The sequence below is a fragment of the Haliotis cracherodii genome, unplaced genomic scaffold, assembly GCF_022045235.1.
Source record: "Haliotis cracherodii isolate W230 unplaced genomic scaffold, xgHalCrac1.p SCAF_8, whole genome shotgun sequence".
Taxonomy (NCBI): Eukaryota; Metazoa; Mollusca; class Gastropoda; order Lepetellida; family Haliotidae; genus Haliotis; species Haliotis cracherodii.
This window is the reverse complement of record NW_027266341.1, coordinates 38345240-38367463: the sequence shown is the minus strand read 5'-3', so window position 1 is coordinate 38367463 and position 22224 is coordinate 38345240. Positions and strand designations below refer to the sequence as shown.

The 22224-nt window shown below is 41.3% G+C and overlaps 1 protein-coding gene across 2 annotated transcripts; it reads left to right on the top strand.

Moving 5' to 3' along the window:
* The first annotated feature begins 1450 nt into the window (after positions 1-1450).
* On the top strand, positions 1451-20584 carry LOC139449589 (sodium- and chloride-dependent glycine transporter 1-like). Of its 2 annotated transcripts, none has more exons than XM_071231051.1 (15): positions 1451-1555; positions 7521-7638; positions 8663-8794; positions 9628-9846; positions 11074-11239; positions 13398-13536; positions 13955-14089; positions 14888-14991; positions 15532-15656; positions 15756-15868; positions 16370-16501; positions 17364-17463; positions 17571-17713; positions 18022-18177; positions 18700-20584. In XM_071231051.1, the coding sequence occupies exons 1-15, from the start codon at positions 1544-1546 to the stop codon at positions 18871-18873; spliced, it is 1968 nt and encodes a 655-aa protein (XP_071087152.1). In that variant the 5' UTR covers positions 1451-1543; the 3' UTR covers positions 18874-20584. The 2 variants fall into 2 exon arrangements, with proteins under 2 accessions (XP_071087152.1, XP_071087153.1); XM_071231052.1 differs by lacking the exon at positions 1451-1555 and adding an exon at positions 8216-8276 and having other exon boundaries at positions 7556-7638.
* The last annotated feature ends 1640 nt before the right edge of the window (positions 20585-22224 follow it).

Below are 22224 nucleotides of genomic sequence, written 5' to 3'. Positions count from 1 at the left end.
CAGCCCTTAGTCACGTCAGGATAAGCGGATTGTGAAATTATATTTCTTAGTACCGTACCCATTGTTTTGGTTTCACCTGCAGTCACAAATTAACATAAACCCAAACTCACTCACACGTGGCACTGATTGGCCGTGATAGAACTGAAATACTGTTCAAAGCGGCTTAAACATTATCACTCACTTAAGTCGATAATAGTGAGTAATATGAACAATAACTGCATGCTCCTATCAACGTTTGATCGCCTCCGTGGTCTAATGGTAGAGCGTCCGCCCGGAGAGCGGAAGGTCCGGGGTTCGATCCCCAGCCGCGTCATACCAAAATACGTTAAAAGATTGAACTTGTTGTTACCCTGTCTGGCGCTCGGCATTAAGGGGCTAAAACAAGGACTGGTCGGCTCGGAGTCAGTATACTGTGTCTGAGTGGGGTATTCATGTTAAACTGCGGCATGGTATCTCAGTGTGCTAGCACTATAAATCGGCATCAGTCCGGACTAGTACAAGCAGCCACACACACATACACGTGCATGTGAGGTGAAATTGGGTTTAACGTCGCGTCCAAGATTATTGCACTTATATAGCGACGTGCATGCACGTGTGTGTGTGTGGCTGCTTGTACTAGTCCGGACTGATGCCGATTTATAGTGCTAGCACACTGAGATACCATGCCGCAGTTTAACATGAATACCCCACTCAGACACAGTATACTGACTCCGAGCCGACCAGTCCTTGTTTTAGCCCCTTAATGCCGAGCGCCAGACAGGGTAACAACAAGTACCATCTTTTAACGTGTGTATCAAGTGTGTTGTATCAACTGTGTGATATGAACTGTGAAGTATGGACTGTTTGGTATCAAGTATACAATTCTTCTGACCTATTTGTTCCTGTAAAATATTGTTTAAAGTCTCTTTTTACTTCATAGCGTCAATGAAAAACAGCTGATTAAAACTGAAAATCAACAAATACACAAGATAACTTATCTCACCTTACATAAATATACTAGCTTCTTATTGGTTAAGGAACGAGTATTTCTTTTCCACGTAGCCCGCTCATAGAGGTCTACACATTTCATATAATCCGCTGAGAAATCAATCGGAACACATCTTGGGTGACATGCTCATCTCGCATAAGTATCGTTGAGTTTCTGATATGAGTCGACGTTTATCCCAATGCATTCGGTAATGAGAAGTACTTGGTTCTGAAACATTATGATCTCTCGGGGCATGTGCTGTACCCTGTGTGTGAGCCCGACGGCACGGGGTACATAGAAAGAGTACGTCCCATCCTAAACTCCTTGTGATCGGTTGACAACTTACAATGAACAGGTCAGACATTAGGTTTTAGTACCTCTCGCCAAGGCGTAGCAATACAAGCTCTGAGTGGACCTGCACACCCGGTTGTCATGTGGTTAAAGTTTAGAGCTTTTCATTGGCTGCAGTCGTGATACATTTGGTGTTACTGCGCCAGTCCAATGTGCAGTGTGCAACAGGACATTGCAAATATTGCGTATTAACTGCACTGACGTGTATATCCGTAACACAACAACATGACAGAAGAGGTAAGCGCAAGTCTTATTATTTTAATGTTTCGCTTTAATTAAGATCAGTTTATGTTTTAAACTTGACATGAACGAAACTGCCATAACAACAAAGTCTATACCATGTTTGTTTACCGCTGAAAATGAAAAAAATAAAATTATTTAATTGGATGGTGATGTATTTGATATGGGTATCGCAGTTGTGGTTTGGATCATCAGTTTGCAGTGTTTCTGACTGTTTTCAGCCTGGTAGAAGTTTGTCAACACGTATACATTTTTAGCAGGTTATCTTGTAATGTAGAATCAGACATATATAGCGTGCAAGCTCAACCCTCACATTCTCAAATGTTGTCGCTTCGGCGATTTGTGTTTCGTTTTTCTTAGACTATAAACAAACTGGATATATGTACTTGTGATTGTGTTAGTAACCAGTCTTGTTTTTGTTTATAGTTACACTTAAGTGTTTGTTATTCGTCGTTAGTTGCATAAGGTTTAATGTATAACCACACAGACACACGCATTTGACTTCGATTCAAAAGCAACGGACAATCCGGTTTGATCTTGTGTGACTGTAAACGAACTAAATGAACGCTGCATGCGACACTTGCGTAATGCGTTGATCCCGGTTGAAAAAAACTGCTAATTCTTTTCCAACCTCAACCACGTAACTGTAATAAAAGAAACGCTTTAGAAAAGCCTTTATATAACTTTCTACCTTTAATTTAAATGTAGGACAACTAACAGCGTCAGAGTAATGCTATACGCGGACCGGGAATTCAATGGATGAAATAAAAAACAACTATTGAACGTGAAATTAATATAAATAACCATGTTGCAAAATAAAGTGTTTTTGATGAGTCAAGCTATGACGCAAGTCAACACCCAAACCCTTGAGGAAATCCTTCGCAATCTGGATGGTGAAATGGACTTTAACGCCGCGATCAAGATTATTGCTCTTATATTGCGACGTCCATGCACGTGTGTGTGTGTGTGTGTGTGTTGCTGTGTGTTCTAGTCCGGACTAATGTCGGTTTTATAGTGCCAGCCCATACCCCACTCAGTACTCGTGAAGATTCGGGTTACAAGTGGTCTTCGGCAACCCATGTTTGTTGTAAGAGGCGACTAACGGGATCGGGTGGTAAGGGTCGATGACTTGGTTGATGCATATCATCGTATCATAATTACGTAGATCGATGTCCATGATGTCAATCACTGGATTGTCAGGTCCAGACTCGATTATTTACAGACCGCCTTCATGTAGCTGGAATATTGCTGAGTGCGGCGTTAAACAAGAAACAAACAAAAGCCCACTCAGACAGTATACTCCAAGCCGAAAAGTCCTTGGTTTATCTCCTTGCTGCCGAGCAGGGTAACAAGAAGTACCGTATTTCAATGTCTTTTGGTATGAAGGTACAAGGGATCTCTTCCCACTGAACCACGGATAAAGGGATTGGCAAAATAACAATGTAACACTCGCGAATCCTTCCATTCTCAAACCTGTCATTGCAGGGACATCCTTGAAATGGGACATTGAGTGAGTGAGTGAGTTTGGTTTTACGCCGCTTTTAGCAACATTCCAGCAATATCACCACGGTTTACACCAGGAATGGGAACCGAACCCGGGTCTTCAGCGAACGCTTTAAGCAATGAGTTATTGAACTACTACTATTGAGCAGGTGGTCTGAACCCAGTCTGCTGTATGAACATATGGCGTAGAGTACTAATTCCATGTGCCTTCTACGCGTGTGAACTGTGGTCAAATATGTCCAAGACAGAACACAATGAAATTGAAAAACTCCAGCGCTACTTTGCACGTAATGTACAAAATGTTCATGTAAGATCTCCGACCGTTGCAACTATTCAGACGCTGGGATTGTGGACAATGACATCCGTGATTGACAAAATGAAGCTGATGTTCCTTGGGGAGGATGTGTAGAAGCAACCACAGATATGCCCCGAAAAAGGTGTTCTATTTCAAACGTGCTCAATATATATCAGGCAGTGACAAAAGAAAGTTTGTAACACATGATCTACTCAATATGGCAAAGAAGTATGAATTATGGACCAAAATAGTTCACTTTATGAAAACTAACCAGTTTCCATCCAAGGATGTGTGGAACAAAACCGTACAGAGTAAAATAACAGAACATGAAACTGCTCATTGGCATACGAGTCTGCGAGATCACCTTGAATTAACCAGATTTATTAAGATTCACAGTAAGCTTGGACGTTGTGTACCCAACAGACTGTGGAATATGTGTATTTTGTACAATATACCAACTAGACCTATGTATGCACTTGTGAAGCTAGGAACACGACCAATAACACCTGGACAGTTGTTAATGTGTGATGACGAGTGCGATTACATAATAAAGCACCAACTGCTATGTTGTATAGCTTTAGCTGATGCAAGGAACACCCACCATGAACATCTATTTGACACTTTAAACCTCAGATGACGAAGTCAAACTTGTGACATTGCTAGGTGGTATAACCCCTATTGCAGAGGATATGAGCCTTGACAGATGGGCTGAATTCATATCTTCTGTATCACGAGATATAAGCTCCTGGAACCTGCGATCAATGCTCTATCTATAGACAGTATATATCATACCAGGACCATGACATGTAAACATTCAGTATTGCCAATTTCTCTGCATAATGTTCGTGTAAATATGCTGTGTTAACATGATTCCAAATGTATATCACTCTCCGAAATTAATGGAGGAAATAAAGATCATTCATTCATTCATTCATTCAGTAGAGGATATTTGAAAATGACAGACGAGTAGAGAAATTGAGGTGAGGTGAGGTGAAATTGGGTTTAACGTCGCGTCCAAGATTATTGCACTTATATAGCGACGTGCATGCACGTGTGTGTGTGTGTGTGCGTGGCTGCTTGTACTAGTCCGGACTGATGCCGATTTATAGTGCTAGCTCACTGAGATACCATGCCGCAGTTTAACATGAATACCCCACTCAGACACAGTATACTGACTCCGAGCCGACCAGTCCTTGTTTTAGCCCCATAATGCCGAGCGCCAGATAGGGTAACAACAAGTACCATCTTTTAACGTCTTTTGGTATGACGCGGCCGGGGATCGAACCCCGGACCTTCCGCTCTCCGGGCGGACGCTCTACCACAAGACCGCGGAGGCGGCAGTACAGAAATTGAGAGAGGTATCGAGCAATGTTATGAATGGATAAGAAAAAGGAAGGACTCCGTGCAATACAATGCCCGCCCAGGCATGTGGACGTTGGAAGGGCGTTGCGACATGAAACGTGTGTGAATAAAAACTCTTTGTACAATGACCCAACCATGCTCAAACTAATATATATTATCAACATGTCAACATAACTCACAAATACTTACTCAAAATTCCCCTGATAAAGGTATAAAAAGTAGCCTTGAAACGTTCTTTATCGATTGAGGTTCAATGTCTTCAATACACGACATAGTTAGGGATATGTTTACCTATGGTAAACAGAAAATAAAAACAATGAATCCAAACTTGCCTGGCACTTTTAACGTAAGGTCTGATAAATATCGACTGGCGCGTTGACATAGCTTACAGTTGCACCGAGTGTTCGAAGTTCCACAATACGTCTAGATGTTGTTCTTGGTGTCGACCTCATTCGTGGTCTACTAGATGGAACATCTGCCTGGAGAGCGGAAGGTCTGTGGTTCGATCCCAGGCTGTGTCATACCCAAAGACGTTAAAAAATGGTAGTAAAAAGGCTAAGGAGATAAAACGAGGACTGGTCTGAGTGGGGTATCCGTGGTATACTGTGATGTGACATCTCAGTGGGCTGACACTGTAAAACAAGCAATGAGTTGTAGCAAGACCAATGCATCGTTTTATAAATCGTATCGTGGTAAATGCATAGCGTCACATATCGCCTCCTGGAAAATGCATCGGTCCACTTATCGTATCGTGGTAAATGCACCGCTTCACATATCGTATCGTGGAAAATGCATCGCTCCACATATCTTATCGTGGTAAATGAATAGCTTCACATATCGTATCGTGGAAAATGCATCGCTCCACTTATCGTATCGTGGAAAATGATTGGCTTCACATATCATATCGTGAAAAATGCATCGCTTCACATATCGTATCATGGAAAATGCATCGCTTCACATATCATATCGTCGAAAATGCATCGCTTCACATATCGTATCGTGGGCAAGGTACAGCTGTACATATCGTATCATGAACAATGTATTCTTTTCACATATCGCATCATGAACAATGTATCGTTTCACATATCGTATCATGAACAATGAACCGCTTTACATATCGTATCATGAACAATGTACTCGTATCGAGGACTGTGCGTATTATGCAAACCCTATCAATATCTGAGCCCGACGGAGAAACCCCTAGGTCGATACGAGTTACAAGATGACTCACGGTGTCATTAGGTACCCCGTTGCGATGAATGTATTGCAACATATTTCCCATCGCCTCAGGCCGAACTGAACGGGACAGGACCGTTTACAACTCTCAGACATTAAACCAGGATGTTTTATATTTTTCTGGCATATAAACAAGGCAGTTGTTTGTTTTGCTAGCATGCAACGGGGTCCGTCTGTATTGCCTGTATCCACATGACAGAGTGAAAGACATTCAGAAGTATACAATAGCACAGGGGACGCCCACCCAATAAAACACCTTACATGAGAACGTGTTTCTGCTAAATATTATATTCTAATACCCCATTGACCATGATGGACCACGATTGGAAATAATACAATACCCTGTGATGATTAAGTGGTTGTGTTGGCGGCTGTAAGAGTGATGGATCTAAACGACAATACCCTCTGTAGTGTGCGTGGTTATGTGAGCCGTTGTGAGAGCGGTAGATTTAAACGACAATACCCTGTGTTGTGCGAGTGGTTGTGTGAGCGGTTGTGAGAGCGGTAGGTTTAAACGACAATACCCTGTGTTGTGCGAGTGGTTGTGTGAGCGGTTGTGAGAGCGGTAGGTTTAAACGACAATACCCTGTGTTGTGCGAGTGGTTGTGTGAGCGGTTGTGAGAGCGGTAGGTTTAAACGACAATACCCTGTGTTGTGCGAGTGGTTGTGTGAGCGGTTGTGAGAGCGGTAGGTTTAAACGACAATAACCTGTGTAGATTGAGTCGTTGTGTGCGGTTGTGAGAGTGGTAGATTTAAACGACAATACCGTGTAGATTGAGTCGTTGTGTGGAATTGTAAGAGTGGTAGATATAAACGACAATACCCTGTCTTGTGCGAGTGGTTGTGGGAGGGGTCCATATAAACGACAAGACAAGGGGAGTACAAGGGGAGTGGTTGCTAGTTGAAACGTTGCTGCAAACATGAACTGGCTGACAGATGGTCGAAAATGTGCAATGTTGCTGATAACATGTACTGGAGTGAGTGAGTTTGATTGTACGCCGCTTTTGACAGTATTCCGGTTATATCACGGCGAGTCAGCTTAATGTGGGAGGAAAGCCCGAAGTGATGCAGGTATCAGACGTTTACCACTTCGGTGAAACCCACGGGCACGAGTATGGTGCTGACATACCTAGAAACATAATCGGGGCGAACCGGGATTCGAACCGACAATTATAGGTTTCTTGCGTGCCCAAGGGACGCAACTCTGCACAGTGAATCGCGGCGACTTAGACGACTTGGCCACCCGTGCCCCCACATGTACTGGACTACAGACTGATACGTGTACTGGACTGTAAATAGGTGGTTTCTAGAAACGTACGATATACGCTGGAAAACTAGCCATTTCCTTCGAATAGTTGAGTAGAGTACGCCTTATCAATGATGACACAAGAGGCTTCAAGCTAGCATCACAGCATTTCTACAAAGTTTACGTTTATTCCAGGTCAGTTCCTTCAACAATTAAAGACATGTGTTATTGAGAACTCACTTAAAGAGACATACTAATGACACACGTTGCATCCATTACCTGCAGCGTTATCAGTATACCTACTTGTCTATGTCACACAGGTGGAAGAGCGTGGATCGTGGGGAGGCAAGTTTGAGTTCCTGCTGTCCTGTGTTGGCTACGCTGTGGGTCTGGGAAACGTCTGGAGGTTCCCCTACCTCTGCTACAGGAATGGAGGAGGTAAGCGAAATCTGATTTATTTGTTAGGAAATTAAAAAAATATATTAAAAAAACCTACTCAGCTAATGATAAGAAGATATTTTAAACTGTTAAGAAACTTAAAGTATCACAAAACAAGTTAAGCAAATCTGTTCTGGTGTTGGTTATTAATTAAGTGAAGAAGGGAAATACAACCTTGACATGGAACTGGAAGATGGTTTTTGTTACGGTCTGTGCTTACCCGCCAAATTTAGTTGGTACCAACTGCCCAGACACTTTGTTTATTCAAAGCTAATATTCATTCTCTGAAACGGTCTCTGCTGACCATTATCTTTGTGAATAACATTCAGCTGTGTTATCCAATTTTGGCCTTTACAGGAGGTGAGGTGAGGTGAAATTGGGTTTAACGTCGCGTCCAAGATTATTGCACTTATATAGCGACCCTTTACAGGAGATATGCACAGTAGAATAGTTTTGAATATCCCTGTTCGAAATGTATTTAAACAAAAATAGTTGCCTTATCACGGACCTAATAAGACTTTTAACGATTTATATAAGCGTTAGCATAAACTATACATGATGTATTTTACCCCTATAGATTCTATTTAAAAGAACAACACAACATGGCAAAGCGACAGCGGTACGTCACATTTCATTTGGTACGTCATAAACGAATGTCCTTTAAACACTTGACCAAGTCCACAATTGTTTTGTTTTATGTGCAGACATGTCCTTTAAATCACTTGACCAAGTCCACAGGTGTTTTGTTTTATGTCCAGGAATATCCTTTAAATCACTTGACCAAGTCCACAGGTGTTTTGTTTTATGTGCAGGCGTGTCCTTTAAATCGCTTGACCAAGTCCACAGGTGTTTTGTTTTATGTGCAGGCATGTCCTTTAAATCACTTAACCAAGTCCACAGCTGTTTTGTTTTATGAGCAGGCATGTCCTTTATCACTTGTACAAGTCCACAGGTGTTTAGTTTTATGTGTAGACATGTCCTTTATCACTTGAACAAGTCCACATTATTCTTGCTTTGTTTACAGCCACGTTTCTTATCCCATACGTCATCATGTTGGTGGTGGCTGGTCTGCCGTTATTCTTCCTGGAGCTAGCAGCAGGCCAGTTCGCCTCCGAGGGGCCGATCACAGTGTGGAAGGTCAGCCCGGCGTTCCACGGTAAGTGACAAAACCTTTTTACATCATTCAGAAAGGAACCTACAATATACGAGGAATTAATGAATGAGTATGGTTTTACGCCGCTTTTAGCAATATTCAAGCAATAACACGACGGGGGACACCAGAAATGGGCTTCACACATTGTACCTATGTTGGAATAAAAAAAAACGGTCTCTACGAGGAATTACATTCATTTTGATAATGAATGACGTCATCACATGCTGATGGGGACATTATACACATGGCTTATTGAAAGCAGATGAAGGAAACGCGTATAATTCAACCCATTCTTCTGTTAAAATCCAGCTGTTCTGTTCAGCTGAGAACATATTATGGTCAACCGAGTGGCCTCCCTCAATTGTTCCAGGATCTGCTGAACATGGGTTTAACTATCATATTCACCCTCATTGTGATTCCCTGCTGGTAACCATCTGTGTCTGTTGTGTTACTAAAGTCGTAAACATCAATCACTCCACACTGTACCTTTTAAACGACGGGGGCCATGGATGGCCCAGTCGTATAAAACGACGCGATTCGGTGTGCAGAGTTGCGTCCCTTGGGCACGCCAGAAACCTATGATTGTGGGTTCGAATCCCGGTTCGCCCCGATTATGTTTCGAGGTTGTTTCACCGAATTGGTAAACGTCTGAGACCTGCATTTTTCGGGGTTTACTCCCACATTAAGTTGACACGCCGTGATATAACCGGAATACTGACACGCCGTGTTATAACAAGAATACTGTTGAAAGCGGCGTTAAACCCAACTCACTCACTCACTCACTTTAAAACGACAACTTTTTCATCTTGTGAATCAGGTCCTACTCCATATTCCAGGTATCGGATTTGCCATGGTGACCATCAGCGGAATGGTGTCCATCTACTACAACGTCATCATCATGTACGCCATATACTACATGTTTGCCAGCTTCGTCAACCTCGACGACACCGTACCCTGGGACGGGTGTAACAACACGTGGAACACTAAACTCTGCAGATCCAGCTTCCCGGCTCTTGATGTTATGAATGAAACTACCAAGTTGGATACCCTCTATGGTATGTGGGCCGTAATATTCAAAGTTCCAAAATCTTCCATATTACACCTGTCCTTCAAGAACTACTGGTTAAAGAAAGAATTTACTTCAACTTCTCACCTGTAGCTGTCTTCGTGGTACCATTCCAGCCTATCTCTCTGATCTTGTAACGCCTTATACTCATGTACGTGGTCTTCGTTCTCTGGGCCAAAATCTCGCGACAGTCCCTCGCTAAATAGTCATTTTGTATGGAGACAGACCTACTACCACTGTGCGTCATGTTTTTTTAACTCTCTACCTTCAGACAGCAGCCTTGACACACCTTTTCACACCGTACCATGCAGTTAAAGTTTCTATTTTCTATGTTTTGTCCTCTGCAGCGCCATGAACATGTACCAGTGCATTGAACTGGCGCATTGGTGATGTGCATATATATATGTTATATAGATATATGATCTGGTCATGGTGCACTCATGAATGGTTGCTAACATACTGATTTGCTTGGCCTAGACGTGATTATCTACATGCCGACATGGTATCTCTGGGCTAGGAAGTAGCAATCCTTGAAAAGATTCACAACACGATGTACACCCCGTTGGGAATTGAGAACATACTGCAGTCAAACAACAACACCGTCGTTGTCATGTACGCGGTAGCAGCAATAAATAATATGCCCAATTACAAAAATCAGTGCATCCACGAGTGTCCAGAATGTATCACTGTTGAGTGTCTTTCATGAGGAACGTGCTCCGTTCTTGAATCCAGGAATCGGGCAGAAAAGTATCCCGTCTTTGGCAGGTCGTTAAGTGCAAGTCCAGTCGCAGAATGTCTTGAATTTCTTGTTGTTGCTTTGTTGTTTAACGCCGCAGTCAGCAATATCCCAGCTATATGATAGAGGTCTGTAAATAATCGAGTCTGGACCAGACAATCCAGTGATTGACATCATGAGCATCGATCTACGGAATTTGCATACGATGACATGTATCGACAATGTAGGCGAGTCTGACCACCCGACCCCGTTAGTCGCCTCTTACGACAAGCATAGTCGCCTTTTTGGGCTAGGTTGCCGAAGACGTATTCTTACTCTGATCTTCACGGGTCTGGAACTGCCCTCGTTTAGCTCTTGTATAGGTACAGTAAGCCTATACCTATACTGCCACATGACAGCAAACAGCTCACATTATGATAGTCATAATACTCATCATGATAATTATGCTTCGACTGATATTGCTAGTTTTTCCCTTTCAAGATCAACTGTACAACACATCATGTGTTCACGAGCTCCTTGGAAACTTCTCTGAAAAATACAACACCAGTTTCACCAATATATCACAGCTGAACACCACAATCGTCCAGGATAAATTCAGCGATGGTTGCAAACTACGATTCTTCTCACCTAGCGCCGAATACTGGGAGTAAGTATCTTAGTCACTATTTGTAAAATACTGGGAGTAAGTATCTGTGTGTATCATCATGTGTAAAATATGGAAGTAAGTATCAGTGTGTGTCAATATATGTAGAATACTGGAAGTAAGTATCTGTGTGTATCATTATGTGTAAAATATGGAAGTAAGTATCAGTGTGTGTCATTATATATAGAATACTGGGAGTAAGTATATGTGTGTATCATTATGTGTAAAATATGGAAGTAAGTATCAGTGTGTGTCACTATATGTATAATACTGGGAGTAAGTATATGTGTTTGTGTCACTGTGTGTAAAATACTGGGGGTAAGTATCTGTGTGTATCATTATGTGTGAAATATGGAAGTAAGTATCAGTGTGTGTCACTATATGTAGAATATAGGGAGTAAGTATATGTGTTTGTGTCACTGTGTGTAAAATACTGGGAGTAAGTATCTGTGCGTGTCAGTATGTGTAAAATACTGGGAGTAAGTATCTGTGTGTGTGTCATTATGTGTAAAATACTGGGAGTAAGTATATGTGTATGTGTCATTATCTGTAAAATATGGAAGTAAGTATCAGTGTGTGTCACTATATGTAGAATACTAGGAGTAAGTATCTGTGCGTGTCATTATGTGTAAAATACTGGGAGTAAGTATATGTGTATGTGTCATTATGTGTAAAATATGGAAGTAAGTATCAGTGTGTGTCACTATGTGTAGAATACTGGGAGTAAGTATCTGTGTGTATCATTATGTGTAAAATATGGAAGTAAGTATCTGTGTGTATCATTATGTGTAAAATATGGAAGTAAATATCAGTGTGTGTCACTATATGTAGAATACTGGGAGTAAGTATATGTGTGTGTCATTATGTGTAAAATACTGGTAGTAAGTATCAGTGTGTATCATTATGTGTAAAATATGGAAGTAAGTATCTGTGTCTGTCACTATATGTAGAATATAGGGAGTAAGTATATGTGTTTTTGTCACTGTGTGTAAAATACTGGGAGTACGTATATGTGTTTTTGTCACTGTGTGTAAAATACTGGGAGTACGTATATGTGTGTGTCACTAATTGTAAATTACTGGAGTAAGTATCTGTGTGTGTCACTATGTGTATAATATATGGAGTAAGCATCTGTGTGTGTATCAGTATGTGTAAAATATGGGAGTAAGTATCAGTGCGTGTCACTATATGTAGAATACTGGGAGTAAGTATCTCTGTGTGTGTCATTATGTGTAAAATACTGGGAGTAAATATCTCTGTGTGTGTCATTATGTGTAAAATACTGGTAGTAAGTATCTGTGTGTATCATTATGTGTAAAATATGGAAGTAAGTATCAGTGCGTGTCACTATATGTAGAATACTAGGAGTAAGTATCTGTGTGTGTCATTATGTGTAAAATACTGGGAGTAAGTATATGTGTGTGTGTGTCATTATGTGTAAACTACTGGGAGTAAGTATATGTGTGTATCAGTATGTGTAAAATATTGAAGTTAGTATCAGTGCGTGACACTCTGTGTAAAATACTGGGTGTGTAAGTATCTGTGTGTGTATAATTATGTGTAAAATACTGGGAGTAAGTATATGCGTGTGTCATTATGTGTAAAATCCTGGGAGTAAGTGTATGTGTGTGTCACTATGTGTAAAATACTTGGAGTATCAGTGTGTTTGTAACTTTGTGTAAAATACTGGGAGTAAGTATGTGTGTGTCATCCAGTGGTGAATACTGGGAGTAAGTACTTGAGTGTAAGTACACGCTGTAGATATGTGTCTCCTCAAGTACTGAATACTGGGAGATAGAACATATATGTCCTCATGTGCTACATATTGAGGATTAGTGCATGCTGTTCATGTATTGTTTCGTACGGTGCAAGAAGTACAGAAATGATGCAGACGGCTCAGAGACCAAACATGATGAGAGCTTATAAGATTTTCAGACACGCAGACAACGTGTACACTGTGTGTTGATGGTGCAGTTATCCGTACATGTGTTTCGTATAGTGCTGAATACTGCAAGAAGTACAGCAATGATGCCATCTTCAGCATCATCTCATACCGGCCTCTACGACGTCAGGCACTCCACTGATAAAGTTCGATTTGTATTGCCGAAACTTGCTACAAGCAGCTTAATTGCAGTCACTCTCGTTGTGTCTTTGTTTCAAGGCGGTATGTCCTCCGTCTTCACGAATCTGATGGTTTTGAAGACATTGGTGGCGTCAGCTTGAAGAACGCAGTCTGTCTGTTTTTGGCTTGGCTCCTCATATTCGCCTGTCTCATGAAGGGAGTGAAATCATCCGGCAAGGTCTGTTTTTATACTATCAAATCAGAGTATATGAATGTGTTAGCTTAACAGAAGAATAATGACAAACGTAACGCAGTCTGGAAACAAATAAACGTCGCTTCATGTAAGAGCAAGGGCAAAAGTAATACAAGCCGAAAATATTCAGGCTTTAGGTAAAAACAAAATCACGATTTGGTGTTCAACTGTATGGAATAGGGGACGTAACTCTGCATAGTAATCATACGTTTCATGAACGTTTACATTGACCAGTGGCTTTGATATGATGTCATTTTGTTCATGTGACACAATCAAGGCTTAAATCTTTAAATTGTTGTCATTCATTGTCGTAGACTGGCCTTTAGATACGTGTACGCATACCCCTAAGATATGGAGCACAAACCCCACAGGAAACGATAAAGGACTTTTATAATCCTCCCAGGTCGTGTACTTCACCGCCACCTTCCCCTACATCATCCTCGTGGTCCTGCTGATCCGAGGCCTGACTCTGGAGGGATACGAGAAGGGCATTACATTCTACATGACTCCACAGCTCCACAGGCTGACGGAGGCAAAGGTAAAGAGGTTTATACGAAGGTTTATAGAAGTCTAATGTTGTTGTAGACATTGTTATCTCGACAGCCACACGCGCTCTCTGATCAACTGCGCTCTTACGATACTTTTGAAAACTCTTTTCCCATCCAACATTTGATATAATAGTAGATCCTCTACGGTCAAACGTAAAGTTGTTATCACATCAGTGCATCTGACAATGTGTGTCCAAGCATCCAGTGTGTTGCTGGCAGTACAGTGAAACGTCGAATCCAAGAATACACTATACCTCTGTAGGACATTGAGCCCAAGCATACACTATGCTTCTGTAGGACATTGAGCCAAAGCATACACTATGCCTCTGTAGGACATTGAGCCCAAGCATACACTATGCCTCTGTAGGACATTGAATCCAAGCATACACTATGCCTCTGTAGGACGTTGAGCCCAAACATACACTATGCCTATGTAGGACATTGAATCCAAGCATACACTATGCCTCTGTAGGACGTTGAGTCCAAGCATACACTATGCCTCTGTAGGACATTGAATCCAAGCATACACTATGCCTCTGTAGGACACTATCCAAGCAAACAACAGTTTGTAATGACAGCGCGTCCGCATCTTGAGGACATGGCGTCAGCCTGGTTCCTTCTTCTAATGCATTGTGACAGCCTCGTGTGCCTGGAGAGTGTATGACATACATGTCAAGAATTGTGTTATTTGTGCCTCATGTCGTTGGTTTAATTGTGTGGCTGTCTGCTTCCCAGTACATGTTCATCAGTGTTTGTTTGTCTTCTCAACCACCTGTATTCTTGTCCAGGTATGGGGAGATGCAGCCACTCAGATCTTCTACTCCCTGGGTGCTGGATTCGGAGGGCTGTTGACCATGTCCAGTTTTAACAAGTTTAAGAACAACTGTGAACGGTAAGGACTCCATGAGGCAATGCATGGTTGGCCCTAGTATGCAAATATGTAATTCTGGCGACACCATCCACACCATTTGTGTGATGTTTAATAACGATACGTGTAAATATAACAGTCAAATTCAAATATCACTAATGTTTGTCTTCCAACTTACAATGTACAAAACATTTCATAAGAGCCCCATGGGGTCGCCATCAACCTATGTTTGTCATAAGAAACGATAAAATGGAGCGGGTGGTCAGGCTCGCAGTTTATGGCGCGTCATCGTACCCCGACAGCAGGATCTTTGATCACAATATCGATCACTGGGTCTCTGGTGTGGACTCGATTATTTACAGGCCGCCGTCTTGTAGCTGAAATTTTGCTGAGCGCGGCGTTCATCAACAAGCAAACATAACAGTTAACAGATACCATTATAACACGGAACCAAACATTCATTTCCAAACACGACACGAATCACTATATTTATGGACTACACATGCCTCCTACCACATTATGTGTATTTTACATTAAACAATATTTTAACGCTATTATCTTCAGAGATGCCCTCATCGTCGCCATCATCAACTGTGGCACCAGTGTGTTCGCCGGCTTTGCCGTCTTCTCCCTCCTGGGTTTCATGGCGCACAGCACCAACCAGGACGTGGAGAGCGTGGTCGACCACGGTAATAATTATCTTTGAAACTATTAATCATACCAATGAATGTTTGACAGCTTGGTTTTCCCTCTTAAACCGGGACTATAAAACACTAAATATATTTCAGGTCCTGGTCTTGCTTTCATTGCTTACCCAGAAGGCATATCTAAACTTCCGGTGTCACCACTGTGGGCCTTCCTGTTTTTCTTCATGCTGCTGACCCTTGGTTTGGACAGTCAGGTAGGACACACAGGCCTCTTCATACTTTCGAAAATAGAGAAATCAGGTCATGTAAAATAAATTGAAGACTGACTTCCAGAATATTTCGGGTCAGAACATTTTTGACAAAGGTTGTGTAGCAATATTCAAATTAAAATAAAACAAATGAGACATTGCATATTCCCCTCCACTTACGTATGTTTTCACCTACAAAGAACTGGTGTTATACATAGCACTCAATGTTGAAAGTCGAAATTGTCAACAATCAGAAAGTCTCCTTACACTATAACTGCCGACGTGGATGATCAAATTCAAATGTTGGAACCTCATATTACATTGTGTCCAGTGATTGAGCTAATATTCTTAGATAATTTATGCTGTGTCTGTTCACTGAAACGGATAGAATCGATTCATCTTGTCTACATCTGCATGTGCTGTTACTCAGTTTGACACAGATGGGTTTTGAACTAAGGATTGGTATGTTTTGTAACAAGTTAATGACATTAATGTATCTGACAACAGTTTGCCATGGTGGAGACGCTGATCAGCGGCATCAGTGACGTCTTCCCACGTGTCCTGAGGAAGCACAAAATTCTCTTCACTGCCATCTGCTGTCTGATTGGCTTTCTTCTCGGGCTGCCCCAAGTGACAAAGGTAAAGAGTGAAACAGTATAAATGTTTCGTGACAGCTTTCCAATTGTCAATTTTCCCGTCATAAGGCTTCAGTAAAGCTTTAAAGGTTTTATGGTAGACATGGGGAGGGCATTTCCATATTTGACGCATCAGTGACAAAAATGATGTCCGATGCAATTCCCTTTTTTGACTTATACCATATGTTTTTTTCAGGTGAACAATTGACGCGAACACCTGGTATCACGTATATATATACAAAAACGAGGCAAACTCGGTGTACATGTCATAAACTGATATTAAAAAGATGTTGGAGAATCTGCGACCAGTAAAATGCTTTGGACCTGCTTGCAACACCTATGAGTATTAATCTGGGTGCCAAAAGGTGGCATATAGAAATATGTTTAGAGGGAATTCAAACCAACGACCAGAGGATTCCACTCATTATATTGCTAATTGCGGCGTATTAGATGGCTTGGCCACGCGTGTCTCTCCAAATATGGAGGGGCGGTCAGGTAGCCTAGTGGTTAAAGCGTTCGCTCGTCACGCCGAAGACCCGTGATCGATTCCCGACATGGGTACATTGTGTGAAGCCCATTTATGGTGTTCCCGCCATGATATTGCTGGAATATTGCTAAAAGCGGCGTAAAACCAAATTCACTCACTCACTCAATGCCTGATTTCTAGGATGTCCCTGCAATGAACAGTCTTGAGTATGGAAGGATTCGCGCGTGTTAAATTGCTAAAATTGTCATATTTGAGGACATAGGATACACACTTAACAAACTTGCAGGTCCATTGATATAACATTACTTACATAAGAGGGTCAAAATTGCCGCCACTGGACATTAGATACAGGGTCATCTATAATATTGCTTTTCTCCAGGGTGGTATTTATATGCTGACACTGATGGACTGGTACACTGGCAGCTACAACCTGATGCTGGTGGCTCTGTCGGAGATCATCTGTCTCATGTATGTCTATTGTAAGTATTACGATAGGAATTGATGTTGTCATGTCTGTCAACAAAATGTTTTCACGTTATCTTTTTTTCAATTCATATTCTAATTGACTGTTTCCTTACCATTTAAGCTTTAGTGGGTTGGTTCTGGCCACAACAGCACGGTAAACGAAGTTACATCCCGTTTTTGGAGGACATCGAGATGATGATTGGCCACAAACCCAACCCATACTGGGTCATCAACTGGGTCTTCCTGACCCCTGTCGTCATCCTTGTAAGTACTGACGTCATATTTCACACTGGATGATAGAAGAGCACGGCATTTAATCTTGAAATCAACATCTTGCCACATTTGCTATCAACATTCTGGGAACTGGTAGCTACGTATTGACATTATGCATTCGTGGGGTTTAAGATAGAAATACTTCCAGATATTCTTTTCGCGACCATAATGCCAATTCGAAACCAAAGTTATAGAAGAATACATATGTAAACAAAATGGAGGGGCAAGTTGATTAATTAACTCAAATCTATTTGCACACTTGAATGATTTGCACTTAGCCTGTTGATCAATATTTCTAGTTCATCGTGATCGTGTCGGCCACTCAGTACTCCCCTGCCAACTACGTAGACTACGAGTTCCCCCCATGGGCTGAAGGGATTGGCTGGTGCATGGTTCTCGCCCCTGTTGCTATGATACTCCTCGTCATGTTAATTCAGATAATAAGACTCGGCCCGGTAAGTAGCACAAACACAGTGACCAAGGTTTGGACATGTTCAGATAGACAGTGCAGACCAGATTATAATTATTATTGCTGTAATAATTGTCAACTAACTTACTCGTTGCATTAACAATATATTTCCTTGAAGACATTCGCAAGAGTGGCTAGAAAGGACCAGATGGTCAGGCTCGGTGACTTCATTGATCCCATGTCACGTGATCCTGACGTCGTGGGACATTTCCCACCATATCACTGGTTTGGTTTGTCCACACATTAATAGACCGTGATCTTTCTGGAATAACGCTGAGTGTGGCGTTAAACAATCTACGTAATTACATTACTATTGGGGCATTTTCAATGTTGGACATACAATGTTTATTCTATGATACACAATTGAATGAATTTGAATAGAAAATAAAAGGGGCAATTGATGAACAAAGAGTCATTATTAAGAAAGTTAACAAACTAAATATGATCTGCAATCCAGGACCATCAATAATTCCAGCAGACACGTATATAGGTACTGATTTTTTTGCAGCTGAAAGCGTTCAGACCAACAAGAAGCTGGGGACCTGCCAATCCCGAGGATCGAACAGGGAAATACGCGATCCTTAGCCGTCCTAATGGTATCGAGAAACCCTACATCGTGAACGGCAGCTCCCCTCCCTACAATGGCGGCATAGAAAGCAAAGCCTTCTCATGTAGAATGTAGCTTGATCTTAGCAAGGGTTCATGCTAAGAGTAACTTGCAACATCATGTAGTATTTGCATCGAAAAGACGGATCTGCGTTGCGTAGCTTCAAGTGTCGTCATCGAAGTGTCGAAAATAACCTTAATCCAAAGCCCATGACATTTAAATAATTAATCCACATTAATCCGCCTTAATAATGAAGGACTGGTTCATGTGAAATGCGAAAAGTAGTCTGTGTATGTTAACGTAATCGAAGTTAATGGTGCAGCCACATTGTAATTAAACTTTACCTTGTGCCAATCTTTTAAAAGTAAACCGAGTCCCACTATTGACGTGGAATGTACCAAGTAACAACGTTCCCTTGGAAGCTACATGTACGGAAATATATGTAGTAGATAGCTCTTACATTACACTTCTGTAATTAGCAATGTTCAATTTTAACCTTTTGCAACTGAACATGTCTGAGAAATCTTCGATGTTTGGAATTTTAGAATAACTCACTTTAAGGTAATGCTTCAAATAATGGTGCCATTGCATCATCTTTTGACGTCACACAAATTGATGCTCATCCGTCACATATAGGTAGATTATAAGTGTAACACCACAAATATCACATCTAAAGCTTTGCAGACAATGGTGTACATAAAAATTATTACACGACAACAGTTTTCGTTATCACTGTGTGATATTATTTTATGTTTCATATGTCTAGTGTATAGTGTTCTGTCTGGTGTATAATGCCCTGTCTGGTGTATAGTGTTCTGTCTTGTGTAAAAAGTTTTATTAGCCTTGCTCGTGAGTTAAAACAAAGTGCTCAACGTGTAGTGTTTCGCCAGATATTTTTCCTTAATGTCCTCATTTGTGTTTTTCTACATGTATATCCCTTTTACTACTGCTTCAGTTAAAAAGCCTAATCGTGACCCTTTGGAAACACCATGTCTCTCATTTTAAATCATCTTTTCTCGTTATTTCACTTGTTTATTTTTTTTCTCTCGAAACATCGAATACTTTCCCGTTATAAATAACGAAATAACGAGAAAAAAATCGAAATTTCCAGAAAATAATCGAAAATAATTGTTTAAGATATACTCCCGGTAAACTCCTAGGCCCAACCCCCTCCCTTGAATTTCAAATGGTCGGTCCCTAAATCATTGTAAATTGTCTAAACATCTTGTCCTTCGCATAAATCTTTGGCAGCGATTCAAAGATAAATTAAAGCTTTTCCTTTGTGGGTATATCCTTCAGACTGTATTTGTAAACTCTGGAAACCCATGCCTGGTTACTCCCCATGCTGTGTCAGGATCCGCTCGTCGTGGGTGCGAATCCCAAAATTGCCCAAATTATGTTGTTTCTCAGAATCATACTGTCTGTGGGATTTACCAAAACGTAAATCATTTAGAGCTCCCCTCCCTCACCCACTTTGGGCTGACTTGATCCACCACCTGTTGTACAGTTCCAAGCGGTTTCACCCATCGCCACGGCACTGACACAGACACTTCATTTTGTCTTCATGACTGATATCTTTATATAATTGTATGCTCGTCTACGTGTTCACATGCTTGATGTAATGATAATGAGCTGTTCATGTCTACCCTGTATACTATTCAAGTGTGAAGGAGCCAAGGATAATTCTGATGAAACGTTTCCGGGTTTTAGAACTCATTCAATTAATTCACCTTTCATTGTTTTTTTGTGATATTAAAGATGTCCACCATCGCTTCCTTAAACATAACTTGAGTTTTATGTTTTTTATGAATGGCATATTTAGAATGAGTGAGTGAGTGAGTTTGGTTTAACGCCGCTTTTAACAGTATTCTAGTTATATCACGGCGTGTCAGCTTAATGTGGGAGGTAATTTATAAGCCCGAAGTGATGCAGGTCTCAGACGTTTACCACTTCGGTGAAACCCACGAGCACGGGTATGGTGCTGACAAACCTAGAAACATAATCGGGGCGGACCGGGATTCGAACCCATAATCATAGGTTTCTGGCGTGCCTAAGGGACGCAACTCTGCATAGCGTATCGGCGCCACCGGTGCCCCCTTTAGAATGAACAAGGGTGACAAGATGAGTTACACGTTTCTGTCAACGCTTCTACTTTAAAGTATATGTTGGCGGAAACCCAAAGCGATGCACTTACGGATATTTATGTTTATATATTCAAGTGATATTTAGAAGCTTCTGTGAAGGCAGGATTAATTTATGGGCTTCAGATATCAGTTCTAGAACACATATACAGGTCCCTGGCAAGTGTACAGGTCCCCCATTATGGAAATACAGAGTCAACCAGTGTCTGTCATACACTCCGGTTCATAAAGTACTTCTGAACTGGTCTATTGTGTGTGCGCATGACTGGTCAAAAAGTTAAAAGTCTGACTGGTCCATAACAAAGGGAACTAGGCAATGAAGTACAGTGTTTGAGTAGTTCACTTCAAGTGTCATTAGTCTGTTAGGCCCTTTGTAGTAACAGCCAGTCGAACGTAATGATGGTTCAAATGGACACAGAAACGGAAATGAACGAGTACTGAGCAGTCACCAAGTTTTCGACCTTAGAGGAAAGTACTCCCCAAAAGATTTATGACCGGATGTCACAAGTGTATGGGCAGCTATGTTTTATGATGCTGCTTGATGAAGCTTGATGATGACCCCAGGTCTTCCATCAATAAAGATTCAGTCAAGGAGATAGAAAAACCTAGGGAAGACATGTAAGCCTTGGATCGATTGAAACTATTATTCATGAACATTTACAGATGAATAAGATATCTGCTCGTTGGGTGCCAACATATCTAAATTCTGATCTCAAGGAAAAAAGAACTGACATTGCCAGAGAAAATTTAGAGGATTAAGGAGGATTTCGTCAAATTAAAGAAAGAGATTAGAAGCATGGGTATATTACTATTATCTCGAGTCAAAACGTCAATCCATGGAATGGCACAATTCCACTTCTTCGACACAAAAGAAATTCAAGTCTTCAAGATCAGTGAAGAAAAGGTGTGATCCATGTTCATTACTTAGAAATCTGATTTGCTTCATCGCCTGGGAGATTCTTTCAAAGAAAATCGACGAGGAATGCTGACTGCAGGAGTTATATTTTTTCATGACAATGCCTCTTCTTACATCTCTCGACTTGCAAAGACTGCTGTGCGACAATGTGGGTTCGAAGAGCTTCCTCACCCTACATACTCGCCAGACCTGGCATAAAGTGGTTTCTACCTGTTTCCTAAACTCAAAGAACACCTTCGTGGAAGCGTTATAACGACAACGATGACCTCAAAGCTGCCGTGAATGGCTTTTTCAGGGTGGCTTCAGAAAGCTTACTGACTGGAAGTTTGAGGTAAGTCGAAATGGGGTATAACGTCGCGTCCAAGATTA